This window comes from Chiloscyllium punctatum, chromosome 40 (genome assembly GCF_047496795.1).
Source record: "Chiloscyllium punctatum isolate Juve2018m chromosome 40, sChiPun1.3, whole genome shotgun sequence".
NCBI lineage: Eukaryota > Metazoa > Chordata > Chondrichthyes > Orectolobiformes > Hemiscylliidae > Chiloscyllium > Chiloscyllium punctatum.
The window spans coordinates 18,495,618-18,511,965 of NC_092778.1; the positions used below are offsets into that span (position 1 = coordinate 18,495,618).

Below are 16,348 nucleotides of genomic sequence, written 5' to 3' on the forward strand. Positions count from 1 at the left end.
AGGGGGCATATGTGCCTGTATGGATGAGTGTGTGTATGTGCGCATGTGAGTGTGTTTTAGCATGCGAGTGAATGAGTGTGTGTTTGTGTGTGATTGTCTGTGCACATGAGTCTGTGTATGTACATGTGAGTGAGTGTGTCTGTGTGTGTGTCTGTGTGTGTGTGAGGGAGAGAGACTGTGTGTGTATGAGGGAGAGTACATGTGTGTTTATGTGTGTGATTGTGAGTGCACGAGTCTGTGTTTGTGCATGTGAGTGAGAGGGAAAGTGAGGACTGCAGATGCTGGAGATCAGAGCTGAAAATGTGTTGCTGGAAAAGCGCAGCAGGTCAGGCAGCATCCAAGGAACAGGAGAATCGACGTTTCGGGCATCAGCCATTCTTCAAGAATGCCCGAAACGTCGATTCTCCTGTTCCTTGGATGCTGCCTGACCTGCTGCACTTTTCCAGCAAAACATTTTCAGCATGTGAGTGAGTGTGTCTGTGTGTGTATGAGGGGAAGAGAGTGAGAGAGAGTGTGTGTGTGTGCATGTGTGTGTATATGTGTGTGTGTTTCTGTGTGTATGAGGGAGAGTATATGTGTGCTTGTATGTGTGAGGGTGTGCACATGAGTCTGTGTTTGTGCATGTGAGTGTATCTGTGTGTGTGTATGAGGGAGAGAGAGAGAGTGTGTGTTTGTGTGTGTATGAGGGAGAGTATATGTGTGTTTGTGTGTGCACATGAGGCTGTGTTTGTGCATGTGAGTGAGTGTGTCTGTGTATGAGGGAGAGAGAAAGAGAGTGTTTGTATATGTGAGTGTGTGTGTATGAGAGAGAGTGTGTGTGTATGTGAGGGAGAGTATATGTGTGTTTGTATGAGAGAGTGTGTGAGTGTGTGTGTATGAGGGAGAGTGTATGCATGTGTATATGTGTTTGTGTGCATACCACTGTGGATGGCAGAAATAGTGCCAACTTTGTAAAATGACCAAAGAATTCTAGCATAGTCACTCTGCTCTTATAAACCTCAATTAACAAAAGAAATGATCATATATCTCTTCCTAACTAATCCATCCTGCTGTCCTGCCACACTCAGTGATCTATGGACAAGCTGTGCAACATTCCCTCTGTTCCTCTCCACTTCTATCACCTCTCCAATTTATCCCTTGCCCTTGTTGCATTCCCAAAATGCACTTCCTCAGACTTCTCTGCATTCTATTCCATTTGTCATTTTTCTAGACCTCTTCCTGCAGGTTTTGCTTTTGTCATTATCAACCATTGTAGGATATGCAACAAAAGAAGGAAGAACTTTCATTCTGATAGCAACCGTATGCATCCTCTTTATATACTGAAGTCTGTCACATCCAATGAAATTCTGTTGAAATTTAATCATCGTTGACGCAGGGAAATCTGGTGGCCAATCCTCACTCACCAGAGTCCACAAACAGCAATGAGCCAAATCACTCAAGTTGAAAAAAAATCGCACTTCCTAAAAGTCAGTAACACTTGGATACCATGATCAAACTCATGAGACCCTTTTAACAAACAGTTGACAGTGTGATGCACATCTGCAGGACTTTTTTTTTCTGAATGATTCTGATGAAGTGGATTAAATTACCCACCTCCATCGTTATTAACCTAATGAGCTTCCAAATTACGGTACAATTCAGGCTCTACAAAACCGTGTGAAAATGCTCCTCACGTAGGGAAAATTTAAAAGTGTCACCTCTGTTGAGACAACAGAGAAACAAAGTGCCAATGGGGAATGTATGCGCAGCAATAGATTGCCAATTTCATCAGACAGGAGAAAGTTTGTCTAAAATGCTCTTACTGATTTAATCCAACATTATTTTTCTGACATTGTGCATTTAAAAGATATTGAAATGAAATGCCCAGGGCTGTCAGCTCTGATCGTGGCAGGGAGTATGATAGTATATATCCCGGTGGCTTTCATATATTGAAACACACGGGCTCCAGAATTGAACACCCAGTCATGAAATGCTTCCAACATGAGGTTGAAAATTTAGGGATCGAATGTCTGTTTTGACAGCAAAATTCTACTCTCAAAGGTCTGTGATATTTGAATATATAAATTATACTTGTTCATGAAATTGACCGTGCCTTCAGGCTGTGCAAGGATCTATCTGTACAACCAAGATGTGAATGAATTTGTATTTGTCTCTCTAACAATTGGAAGTTTACAGACGTTGGAACAGAAAGAGTAGAGGAAAATGCTTGGTACTTTGCCACTTTTTGCCATTCGCAACTTGCTGAGGAATTATTCAATCTAAGATCACGCGGATTTTTTTTTTTGGCTGACATATTCAGACTGCTCATTAGAAAGATAAGAGAAGCTCAAAGCCCCAGAATGCACATTCTGTTTCCTGTGTGAACTCCAGAATATCTTCACTGTCTTGGAAGAGTACTGCAAGTAGTTTTGTCAGCCACAGCAGCTCAAGTTCTGCAGGAGCAAGTTACTGTAGATGTTAGAATCTGTACAGAGAACAAAAACAAATTCTGGAAATCACAGTGGGTCAAGCAGCATCCATGGAGAGAGAGAGAGAGAGAGCAAGCTAATGTTTCGATTCTAGATGATCCTTAATCAGAGCTTTGGGTTTTGGGGTTTGAGTAGTACATCTATGGGTGGTTAACACATTTATTAACTAAGCCAAGGGATGTAGTGGCATTGTGGTTCTGTTGCAGGATGGTTTCTCCTTTGGTGCAAGGGTTCAAATCCAGCTATAGCAGATAGTGAAATTAAATAAAATATGCAATTATACATGAGTCTGGTGTTCACAGTTTAGTTGTTGTTGATTGTTATAAAAGCCTATCTGGTTCACTAGTATGCACATTAAGGGGAGAAGATCTGCTATGACTAACATAGAAAATGCTGAAAAAGCTCAGCAGATCTGGTATTATCTGTGAAAGGAAAAGCAAAGTTAATGTTTCGGGTCCAAATTTGAAGAAGGGTCACTGGACCTGAGACTTTAACTGTGCTTTCTTTCCCTAGACCCTCTGAACTTCTCCAACAATTTCTGCTTTTGTTTTTGGTTCCCAGAATTCCCAGTTCTTTGTTTTTTTTAAGGAAATCTGCTGGTCTGCCCTGCATGTGACTGTATTAATGTGGTTGACACTTAACCCTCTAAAAATGGTCACGCAATTAGGGATGGCCAAAAGATACTGGCCATGTTGGCAGGATACACATCCTTGAAAAAAACGTTTTTCACATGCAATCATGTTTTAGGCTTTAAGATGATGCAGACAGAGAGGGAATGAGAAGGGTATCTTGGAGCAAAAGGGATAGCAAATGCTGATGACAGTAGAGAGGAGATATAGATGAAGAATGAGCATCACAGTGGCTCAGTAGTTAGCACTGCTGTCTCACTGCGCCAGGTTCAATCCACACCTCAGGCGACTTGTCTGTGTGGAGTTTGCACGTTTTCCTTGTGGGTTTCCTCCGGGTGTTCCGGTTTCCTACCACAAACCAAAGATGTGCAGGGTAGGTGAATTGGCCAGGCTAATTTGCCCGTAGTGACAGGTGCTTGAGTCAGGGGTAAATATAGGGGGTAGGGAAATGGGTCTGGGTGGGTTACTTTTCGGAGGATTGGTGTGGACTTATTGGGCAAAAGGGCTTGTTTCCATACTGGCAAGAATCTAATCTTATCTAATCTAATTGAGTTACCGCCAGACAGGTAGTGTAGGACTCCACTGAGTACATTCCAGGTTCCAGGTGGCTTTATGCTCTGAATGCTGATGGAAGTGATTGGTCATTTGGAGTGTACAACCAGAGTCAAGTCCGTGACACCACAAACAGCTCAGTTGTACAAACGGTCATAAGGAAAACCATTAATGAGAGGAGATTCAGCACTTAGGGAACAGTTAGGTATCCCTACAGTTGAATCATAAATCCAAGATGGCGTAGTGCCAGGGCCATCGATATCTTTGCTGAAAATATGTTGCTGGAAAAGCGCAGCAGGTCAGGCAGCATCCAAGGAACAGGAGAATCGACGTTTCGGGCATCAGCCCTTCTTCAGGAATCCTGAAGAAGGGCTGATGCCCGAAACGTCGATTCTCCTGTTCCTTGGATGCTGCCTGACCTGCTGCACTTTTCCAACAATACATTTTCAACAACAACCATCGATATCTTTGTAAGGCTGCAGAGCACCCTAAGGCGATTGGCTGAACAGGCAGCTGTTATGGTCTACGTTGATACTAACAACATAGATAGACATATGAATGTGGTCCTGCAGTCAAAATTTCGGGATCTAGATAGGAAATTAGCAAGCTGGATTTAAAAGACCTCTGTATTTAAATAATCTCTGCGTTACTCCAACACTATGCCTAAACTGACAGTCTTCAAACAACTTGATTCATTCCATGATGTCAAGAAATGGCTGGAATACGAAATTCCACAAAGGCTATGCATCTGATGACAATCCAGCAACAGGACCGAAGGTTTATGCTCCAGAACGTGCTGTGCTCCCAGCCAAGTTGTTCCAGTATGGTTGCAACACTGTGCATCTAGCTGACAGTGTGGAAAATTGCCCGGGAGTGTCCTGTGCTCAAACTGCAGGCCAAATCCAACCCAGCGAATTACCGTCCCCATCAGTCCACTTTCAGTCATCAGGGTACATTGGGGGAAAGGGCAAAGGACATTTGGATGGAATTACAAGGGCCCCATGGAGAGCAAGGCTTAAAACCTCTACCTCTATGTGGAGAAACCCGACATTTCCTGGTCCGCACATTGGCCACCTTAAACATACCTCCCTCCAGCACCAGTGCAGCAGCATGTGCCATGAGTAACATGCACTGCAGCAACTCGCCAATCCTCCCTTGGCAGCACCTTCGAAACCCATGATCCCTACCCTCAAGAAGGATAAGGATACCAGCTTCCCCGCAAGTCATATGCCACCCTAGCTTGGAAATATATCGCCATTCAATCACCATCGCTCTTGAAATCCTGGCTCTCCTTTGGTATCAGTGGGCCAGATAGGAAGCAGCCATTTTAGAAGGCAACCTCAAAAACAATTCAGGATGGGCAACACTCCTCGGTCTTGCCAATAATGTTCATCTCTCAAGAAAGGCTGGTAGAGTGGAAAGTGAGGAAAGAACAAACTGAGAAATGATAGAAGTAAAAGGGTAGAGGCAGTTTGTGAGTAAAGATATGGAGCATAACATAATAGTGAACTCAAAATAGTTTATGAACACTAAGAGTGAAGGAAGGTTTGGGACAGTTGGGGAAATGGATTTTTTTGTGGAGGTACTGAATGTAACTGAATGGTTTCCATTTGTCTTCCCAAATGATACTCCTCAGCCTTTTCTTGTCAACCTGTGTACTCTGCTTTACAATTCTTCCACCAATGGGAACAGTTTCTCCCTATATGCTCTGTCCAGATTCAGGAGGATTTTGAACATTTGATTAAATCTCCTCTCAACCTTTCCTTTTCCAAGGACAATCCAAGCTTCTCCCATTGATTCCCACAACTAAAGTCCTTATAAAATCTTTTATAAGCCCACTCAAAAGCCTCCATATCCTTTCTAACTGAGGGTTCACTGAGATAAACATAGAACCACAATTGAGACCAGATAGGTGTTTTATACAGATTTATCAAAGCTCTTGTACTCCAAATCTCGACTTAAACATTTCATGAGCATGCATGCTTTTTTAATCATCTTCTCAACCTGCCCAGCCAATAATTTGTGCACATATATTCCCAGGTTTTCCTGCACCAGCCTCCCCATCACATTTGTCTCCTTTATTTTGGATAGTCTGTCCACGTTCTTCCTTACCAAATCTATCACTTTGCGCTTTCCTGCCTGCCATTTCATCTGACATGTCTACCCATGTGTGACTCTCGCAGTCTATTTCCATCTTCCTGTTCACAATATACCAAAGCTAAAAATGTTGAAATTGAGCCCTGTCCACCCAGGTGCAAATCATTAACATAATATAAGAAAAGCAATGATCCTATCACCAAGCCCTGTAAAACATAATTATATCCCTCCCTTCCATCTGTAAAATAGCACTTCACAATTGCATTCTGCCTCCTATCACTTAGCCAACTTTAGATCCATGCGTTGTGTTTTTTTTTATTCAATGTGGTTCAAATTTACTGACAAGCTTCTCATGTAATAATGCTTTTTGGAAGTCCATATATGGCATGTCAACTGAGCTATCCTCATCAACCCTCTCAGTTACCTCAACAGAAGGAATCGAGCAAGTTACGTGAAAATGGTTTGTCTTTAGCGTATCCATGATCACTTTCCTTACTTAAGTGACTGTTAATTTTGTTCCAGATTATAATTTCTATAAGCTTTTCCACAACTGACCGCCCTATAGTTGCTGGATTTATCCTAAAGCACTTTGTTGAACAAGGGTGTAACATTTGTAATTTTCCAGACCTCTCATAACACTCCCGTATCTAAGGAGGCTTGAAAGGTTCCTTCAGAATTTCCATGCTTAATTCCCTCACCATTCTCAGATACATCCAATTCAGGCCTAGTAACTTAACAACTTTGATTAGCAGCCAAACTTTCTAATACCTTCACATTATTCATTTTCATTCTACCTGTAGTGGGGGTACAGATCCAGGTGGACCTCATAGAGTATGAGTGCCCTGATTGGGGCTGTTAGCCTGGTTCAAACAGGAAGCCCTGGCTGACAGATACAAACAGGAGTGTCAGGGGTTCTGGTCATTCTGAGAGCCGGCTTTGAGGGAGCTGGGTCAGTGTCAAGGACTCTCTGTGTGTAAATAAAGGATACCAGACTTTGTGGAGTTATTTCACTGTCCAATGTCTCAACTATCTCCTTGTTTATTCTGAATTTGTTAGCATCTCCTTCCTTGCCAAAGGCAAAGGACTCATTTAAAATCTCAGACATAGCCTCATGCTCATTTTTCGATCCAAATCAGCCTGACCCCTCCACTGACTAGAGGCTCTTACTATTTATATACTTATAACAGGCTTTCAGCTTGCCTTTTATGTTATCTGCCAATCTTTCCGCAAATTTTCCCTTTATTTCCTTTCATTTGGACACAAGACAGCCTCCTTGTACAGCTAACCAATGTGTGGTTGCCATGGTAAACCCATAAGCGGTGGAGATAAGGAAATCATTCCAACTGCTGGAGAATGAAAAAAACCAGAGCACAAGGATTTAAAGTGATTTGCAAAAGAACCAAAGCTAGTGGGAGTAAATTGTGTTGGAGGGTTTGAGCAAAAGCGAGAGGCTCCATAGGCTGGGGCTGTTTTCCTTGGAGCGTCGGAGGCTGAGCAGTGACCTTATAGAGGTTTATAAAATCACTAGGGGTACGTATACTCAAGGTCAGGGCAGGGGAGGGTAGTCCAAAACTAGAGGGCATATGTTTACTGTGAGAGAGGAAAGGTTTAAAAGGGACCTAAGGGGCAGCCTTTTTTACACAGCGGGTGGTACATGTATGGAATGAGCTGCCAGAGGAGGTGGAGGAGGCTGGTACAATTGCAGCATTTAAAAGGCATCTGGATGGGTACATGAAAGGATATGGGCCAAATGCTGGCAAATAACTCGAGATTAATTTAGAATATCTGGTCAGCATGGACAAGTTGGACCGAATGCATTGTTTTCATGCTGTACTCTATGACAATGAGTCGTTCGGATTTTGATGGCACTGTCTGATAGAATGCGGCTAGCTCCTGATTCAAAGGGGAACTTGATAAGGAGGGAACATCTTAGGTATATGGAGAAGGAAAGAGGGGCCAAACCGGATTGCTTTCTGAAAAAGTTGGTAGATAGAGAAAGGGCTGAATGGCCTCCTTCCAATCTATGATTACGTTTCCATTTCCAAGTGACTCAATCTGATGCCATCCTTACCCTGGCAAGCAGAAACTGAATTCAGTAATCTCAAAGTCAACCTGAAAATATTGTGGATTAGTTGATCTAAGGATTAGTTTTACCTCCTCAAACCTATTTGTTCACCGTGTTAGTGTTTTGGGAGGACAGCAGCTGCCTGTTTCATTCGGAAGATAAATATGAACGCGGCCGTGTACTTGTGTGTAAAATGTCCTTTTTAGGGTCTGTGGATGCTATTGAATGACTGGCATATCCACATTCTTTCAAAAATCAAGGCACCACATGCTATTAAACCTGAAGCACAAAATGTAACATTAAAATCGAAGCACATAATCTTACAGCCAATGAGTACACACAAGACTCCATTAAAATTCAAAGGCTGAAGGGTACCATTGACTTTGACACACTCAAGGTTATGTGCTGCAACGGCTAGAATAGATTCTGGTCTGAATTCATCAAGATTTCTGGCTTTATTAACAAGCAGGGAAAGCTGGATTCTCACCTGATGGCCTCTTAAAACCCCCACATACTGGCCCCTGAATCCCCTGCCTCCAACAGAAAGTGTGAAAGACTTAAGGGAAGTCTTTGTCGTCCGAAAATGGGATCATGAGAAATGGGAGCAGGAGTAGGTTAGCCAATCCCTCAAGACTGCTCTGTCATTCAGCTGATTCAATTGTGGCATCAAGTCCATTTCCTCGTCGGTCCTCCACAACTCCTCCATCATTCACAAACCTATCTGACCCAACCTGAATATGTTAAACGGACCCCTGCTCTCTGGAGAAGATCTTTACATTTAGATTTGGACTTTACTGTCATGTGTGCTCAAGTACAACAATACAGGAGTACTGTGTAAAATTTTCAATTTCGCCACACACGGTGCCATCTTAGGTTCAAATACCTGGGTACAAAAACGTAAGAATAAAGTCGCAAGAAATAAGGAGCAAAGTGGAAAGTTACAGCATTAAAAATAAAGTTAGAAGTGAAGCATTATAGTCCTTTCTAGTATTAAGTTGAAAAATAAGGAGATAAAGCTACAAGTTCAAACATTGTGGTCTTTCTTAAGTTCTAAGTTAAGCAGGGACTGCAGTTCCTGTAAGGGAGCAATCTCCTCCACTTTAAAAGAGAATTTTAAAGACTAACCATCCTCTAAATGAAGACATCTCTGCTTAAAATAGGAGAGTTCTTATTTCTAAAAGTGCTCCCCAGTGCACCACAAGGGGAAACGTCTTCTCAACATCTACCTTGTCAACCCTGATCAGAATAGCATACGCCTCATTTTCAATGATCCATTTCAGCTGCTTTCCCAGGTTGCCAGAGTGATGGATGGAAGCACGAGAGACTGCAAAGTCTGAGACCTGATAACATTGCAGTAATATAGCACTGAAGATATGTGCTTCAGAACTAGCTAAGCCCTAAGCTAAGCTGCTCCAAAAGAACTACAATAATACCAACTACCCAGCAATGTGGGAAATGGTCCAGTTATGTCCTGTCGACAAAAAACAGGACCAATTCAATTAACACCCCATCAGTCTACTCTTAATCCTCCCAAAGTAATGGAAGGTATTAGAAACAGTTGCGACAAAGAAGCACTGATTCAGCAATGATCTATCATTGTCACTCAGATTGGGCTCTGCCAGAGTCACTCAGCTCCTGACTTCATTACAGCTTTGGTTCAGACATAGACAAAAAAGCTAAATTTCAGAGGCAAGATGACAGAGACTGTCCTTGACATCAAGGTCGCATTGAAGGGAGTGTGGCATTAGCGGGCAAAGCTGAATTAAATGGGAATCGGAAGAGAAGCTCACCACTGCTTGGAGTCAAAGTTAGTACAGAGGGAGATGGAAGCCAAACAGCTCTGTCCTCGGATATAACTGCAGGAGTTCCTCGGGGTAGTGTCCTAAGCCCAACCATCTTCAGTGACTAGATGAATGAAATTCCCTCCATTATCAGGTCAGAAGTAGAGATATTCATTGATGATTGAACAATTCTGATTTCTGAATTAGGGATAGGCAATACCTGCTGACTGAGTCACATCCCACACCCCATGAAAGAATTATTAAAACCAATCTTTTAAACTCCTTTGAGTATAGGCTGAACCTGCTCAACCTTTCCTCATCAGACAGTGGCCTCACCCCAAGAATCAGTCAAATGAACTTTCTCTAAACTGCTCCAATATCCTTCCTTGAGTAAAGAAACCAAAGTTTCTCACAGGTTCTGTCTCACCAATGTCCTGTACAGCTGTAGCAAGACATTTCTACATTTCTACACCACTGAATCACAATAAAGGACAACATCTCATTTGCCTTCCTAATTACTTGTTACATTTGTGTACCTTTTGTGATTTCCATACCAGGACATCCAGATCCCTCTGCACTGCGGCATTCAGCAGTCTTTCTCCATTTAAGTAGTATTCTGCTCCTCTACTCTTCCCAATCTATTGTATTCCCTCTGAGGCCAACATATTCTTTCTGAGGTGTTGTGTGTAGATCTGCTCACAGAATTCCAAGTGGGATCTAACCAGGGTTTTGTATGGATACAACATAGCTAGTGTCTTTATTGTCCTGTCCTCTAGAGTCATAGAGTCATAGAGATGTACAGCACGGAAACAGACCCTTCAGTCCAACCCGTCCATGCTGACCAGATTTCCCCAACCCAATCTAGTCCCATCTGCCAGCACCCGGCCCATATCCCTCCAAACCCTTCCTATTATTATACCCACCCAAATGCCTCTTAAATGTTGCAATTGTACCAGCCTCCACCACATCCTCTGGCAGCTCATTCCATACACGTACCACCCTCTGCATGAAAAAGTTGCCCCTTAGGTCTCTTTTATATCTTGCCCCTCTCACCCTAAACCTATGCTCTCTAGTTCTGGACTCCCCAACCCCAGGGAAAAGAATTTGCTATATTTATACTACCCATGCCCCTCATAATTTTATAAACATCTATAAGGTCACCCCTCAGCCTCCGACGTTCCAGGGAAAACAGCCCCAGCCTGTTCAGTCTCTCCCTGTTGCTCAGATCCTCCAACCCTGGCAACATCCTTGTAAATCTTTTCTGAACCCTTTCAAGTTTCACATCATCTTTCCGATAGGAAGGAGACTAAAATTGCACGCAATATTCCAACAGTGGCCTAACCAATGTCCTGTACAGCCGCAACATGACCTCCCAACTCCTGTGCTCAATACTCTGACCAATAAAGGAAAGCATACCAAACGCCTTCTTCACTATCCTATCTACCTGCGACTCCACTTTCAAGGAGCTATGAACCTTTTTCAGTTCAAAATGGATAACGTCACTCTTGCTTACATTGAATTCCATCTCCCTCAGATTTGCCCATTCAATTGGTCTAGCAACAGCCTCTTGTAATTTTATGTTATTATCTACATCATCTACAATGCTGTTTACCCACACCACAAGACCCTCCAATTGCTCTTAACTAGGTTCTTACTAGGTCCTCTCTCATTCTCAGTGACTAGAATCACATCTAAAGTTTCACCAGTCAAGCCATTTGACAAAAAGATGTTTGAATCTAAATAATAAACATTGGCCAGAATGAAGGATAATAGGTAGAGTCAAGGGCTAGATTTTCTGGAGAGTTGTGATGTTAAAATTAACAGCAGATGCCATCACTGTTTGCTGAAAGGTTTACCAAAGGTTCCTATGACCTTTGCACTGTTCTACAACAGTTAACCACTCGTTATCATAGCCCTTCCTCCAATAAGGTCAAATTTGCTGAATTAAAGCAAAATAGTCCACCACAGAATAATATTGATAGAATTGATACGCAGGAATCTGCAAGAAAACTTTGATAAGAAACAATTTAATACCCATGACTCCCAATTACAGTCTCATGATACAACATGAAATTTTTTTTAAAATTGTTGCATGTTTTAGGAATTATTCTAATTCCTCTTTCCTGCTTTTGGTAATTTGCTAAGGAATTTACATATTGGTAATTACATATTGGCTAACGACCATAATAGAATTAGGCACCACAGTATTATCATAATCCTTCACAATCAATTAATGTTTTGGTCCATTTTTACAGTCAGCAATGTGACTTTTTTCTTTAGATTATAACCAACATTCTTTTGAAAACAAGCAATGAAACAGGATTTGGGATTACAAGAGATTTAATATGATTTACATTTCACTCCCATGTTTTATTTCCTCCCCGTGATCATTTCATCATGTAACACAATGTTGAAATTTGCTTAGAAATCAAGAACTGAAATGAAATCTAATGATTGCTGTCTATAGTGTGGTCCAGTTACAACGGGCAACAAATTGAACAGTGATAATGAGAGTGGGACAGTGGATCATGGTAAGGTCCAAGGTCAACATTGGATAGTAGAGGAGGCTTGTACAATGACTACATTTAAAAGGCATCTGGATGGGTATTTGAATAGGAAGGGTTTAGAGGGAAATGGGCCAAGTGCTGGCAAATGGCAATTGAGGATATCTGGTCAGCATGGATGAGTTGGACCAAAGGGTCTGTTTCTACGCTGTACATCTCTATGACTCTATAACATTGCATGGATTTTCCTGAAAAATAGTAAAAGTTGCATCTGATATTAATTGGAATTGACTGATACTGTACAGACAAGCAAAGTGCTTCCTTGCCAAAAATAATGCAATTAAGTTCAAATGACCTGATAAAGGGTTGCCGAGGAGTGTAAAATATTAAACGTGTCCTCTCTCTCTCTCTCTCTATCTCGGTCTTTTTTCTCTCCACAGTCTCGCATGGGGATCCTTTACTTGTTGCATGGCAGCCTCTGTCACCACACTGAACTCATACACGAAAACAGTCATCGAGTTTCGACACAAACGGAAACTCTTCGAGCAAAGCCTCAGGGAAGAGCAGATGTTCATCGATCGGGAGGCGATCAACTATTTTAGGGAAAGATCAATTCAGTCCATATCGAGTTCGGTTGAAGTCTTTGCAGACCCTGCCACAGGCACAACTAAATCACTTGTGACAGATCCATTGGACTTGAGTGAAATCCCGGAAGTGTTAGGAGAGGACCAATGTTAAAGCAGCTTTTATTGACTTCCAAGCAACCTCCATGCCTGGGAGATGTTCACTGTAAACACTTTAATTCATGTGTACACTGAATAAGCAGCAAGATTAGACTGAACGATCCCATTTTGTCAGTGTACATCACCCGTGTCAACATTTAAACTATTTGATCATTGGGAAACCATGAGACAATGTCAGTGTGGATAATGCTTAGACCTGTTAATTTTTTTTAAACGTTTTTATTAGAGACATGTTATTCTAATGCAAAATTATTTACACTGTTAATGTAAATGCCAAAACCCATCATTCCTGTAGATTTAATGCACACCTTCTTTTATTTGACTGTTTATTCAGAAGTAACCATCCAACCTTCTAAATTCTCTTTCTTGATTTGCTGACCGATTTGGAAGCACAGAATTTGGTTTTATATTCAGAATGATCAATGATACCAATGTACCTTCTATTTTTTTGTGCAAAATAATTATTCTCGTTGTGAACCAACTTTTGTACTTGATTCATCTTTTAGTCAAATTCCTGAAGAATATTTTTCCCAGATTGCACTGCAACCCTGAGATTGCTGTTTTATATCATTCGCCTTCAGGCAGAATGGCCACACATGATTCCTGTGGCAAGTAAGAAGAGTCCATAAATCTGGGAAGGCAAAAACCAAAAAACGCCAAGCTCTCAAAAGAAATAGTCAGGAATCATGTTGGAGAAAAAGGCACCTACTGGTAATATGAGTACAAATCCATCAATACCTTAATTATTTCAGCAAATAATTAATCTAACGAGCTTCATCAGTGAAAAGAGACCAACAGATGTCACTCTATTGCAAACAAAATGGCAGAAAAGTGGATTTGGTCAGTGTCACAAAATGGCTGACATGGATCAGTCATAGAATCCACCCAATGTGGAAGCAGACCAACCCTGTCCATTGAGTCCACACCAATCCTCCAAACAGCATCCCATGCTTGTACCCCATCCTTGTAGTCCCCCATTCCTATGTCAAATCCACACAACCTGCACACATCTGGACTGTGGGGGGTGGGGTGGGGGGGGTCATTGGAGCACCCAGATGAAACCCACACAGACACGGGGACAATGTGCAAACTCCGCACAGACAGTCACCTGAGGCTGGAATTGAACCTGGGTCCCTGATGCTATGAGGTAGCAGTGCTAACCACTGAGCCATCATGCCATCCTTTTACAGCTGGAATAATTCATTTTGACTTTGCTGTCATCTTCAAGGTTTATTATCATGCACAGGTTCATTTTCCATAAAGGTACTTTGAGGGCTGTGCACTGTGGATAGTTAATGACACAGCCAGTAAGACTAAGTTTTAAAATCATAGCTTGATTTATTGGGACATGAAATGAAAACCTAATTTCCTTGGGCCCGAATCCACTGGATACAAATATTCATCGTTCTTATTAAATAACAGCCCATCAGAAAAAACACACCAGAGTCTAGTATTGGGAAAGGTAAAGCCACAGCAGTAAGTAGCAGCCTCCCTGGGACTGGGGGAGATTACAAGAATTCAAGTTTGATTTTAGCCCACCATTTTGACCTCAAAAAGTACAACATCAAATCAGAGTGTGCACTCAACGAAAATGCTATTTCGGTTTATGTTTATTACAATCAGAAATTAAAATATATCAAATATTATGAGCTTCATCATTTAAAATATACATTTGCAACTCTGTTCTGATGAAGAGTCACCGGACTTGAAATATTGACTCTGTTTTCTGTCCACTGATGCTCCCAGACCTGCTGAGTTTCTCCAGCAATTTCTGCATTTGTAACTCTATAGCTTTCACAAATGAATTTGAATGAGAGATAATATGGTGGAACTATGATAAAATAGCTGAATCTGTTGAAGATCTGCTGACATCCACGATTAGTCCCCACACAAACTGCAGCGCACAGAATTCCCTGTGGGCCAGGTGAGTCTGGTATTTAAAAATGTAAACAGCTCATTAGTCGCTTCTTAGATGAGGAGTCTCAATATAACATACGTGCATGTAAGAAAACAGGACACTCAATAAATTAGTATGTTCCAGTATATCTAGTGCGAGACTCTTCCAAAATTAGCCGCTGTAGCAGTGACATTCTCTCTCTCTCTGCAAAGGCACACACTATTGCAAACAGTGATATGCAAAAGGCACTTAGCCATGCAAGCATTTAGAAAGGACCAAATAATGATCTTGAGTTGGAATTGGCTAGAGAGATCATCCTTGCATCTTTCATTTGATAGAAGGATTCAAACAGGTGAAGGATACAAGAATAAACTACCAGCCACCAGAAACAGATGCACTGAGGAGCTCGGGACAAAACCAAGGGCTTCCCATCACCTCAGAAGGAAAGTAATAACGAAAATGAAGAAGACTGCAGTCAGCAAATGATAAAAATCTGTTACCCCCCTCCTCTCCCCCAACCCCCCTCCTCAATCCGCATGGATCAGATATGTCCATTTTACATTCTCCAGAATCATTAAACTGTTCACAACCCACACAGTCGGCACATTTTTACTCTCAAATTCATTAATGCCCCATATCGAAACTCTTGCTCCCTAATAAAAGTACATGTAGTTGACTGTCTTTCTGAAGGGTCTGTTATTACTGATTCCTAAACCGTATATGGCCTTCATGAGCTTCCAAAAACTGTCCACGAGAAAGAAGGCAAAGAGGTACTAGCCATTGAGAGAGAAAATTCTGAGGTTGAACAGTTGTTTTTATTTTGTCCAAGTGAGTGTTTGATCTTCAATGGCCTGTAAACAATGCTTACATACTCGGAATTTGCTGTCCATCTATAATTGCCCTGAGAAGGTAACGTTAAGAGAATTTCAGCATTTTGACCCCAAGACATTGAAGGAATGGTGATATAGTTCCAAATCAAGACGACATGTTGCTTGGAGGGGAACTTGCCAGTGGTGGTGTTCCTACGCATCTACGAGCCTTGTCCTTCTACGTAATAGAGGTCACAGGTTTGGGGAGATGCTGTTGTCAGAGCCTTGGTGAGTTGCCGCACTGTATCCTGTATACATAATATGGTAGGGGTACCGTCTTTGGATGATGTAGGAGATGGAGATATGATAAAACAAAAGAATGTATGGTGCCAAATTATTCAACTGAGATCTCAGACTCAAATTGTATTACAAATAAAGTTGTAACGAATCATTATTCTCACAGCAACAGAAACTTTCTGTTCTTTTCAGAGTCACTGAACTAAATAAACAAACAATCAGAGTCACTTCAAGAGCTGACTCCTTGGAATTGATCAGAAGTTCATAAAAAGTTCAAAAACACATAACAATGTGTTCTCTCATCCAAAAGTAGAGATTCTTGGATAATTTCATGACCTCAATGGAAGTCTGCTTTTCTCAATTTAATAGACCAATCAGACATAAGAACGTAAGAACTTGGAATAGAAACAGGCAATTCAGCCTCTCGAACCTGTTCCTCCATTGAATACGATCGTGGTTGATCTCATCTTGGTCTCAACGCCACTTTCCCGTTCACACTTCAAAAG

At 41.6% G+C, this 16,348-nt stretch overlaps 1 protein-coding gene across 2 annotated transcripts in view; it reads left to right on the plus strand.

The window, feature by feature from the left end:
* The window catches only part of gsg1l (gsg1-like), a 249,586-nt gene extending 233,633 nt beyond the window's left edge, over positions 1–15,953 (plus strand). For both annotated transcript variants that reach the window (XM_072559405.1, XM_072559406.1), the window contains one exon: positions 12,537–15,953. In XM_072559405.1, coding sequence (XP_072415506.1) covers positions 12,537–12,834 — 298 coding nt within the window. In that variant the 3' untranslated portion in view covers positions 12,835–15,953. The remainder of the gene's footprint in view (positions 1–12,536) is intronic.
* The last annotated feature ends 395 nt before the right edge of the window (positions 15,954–16,348 follow it).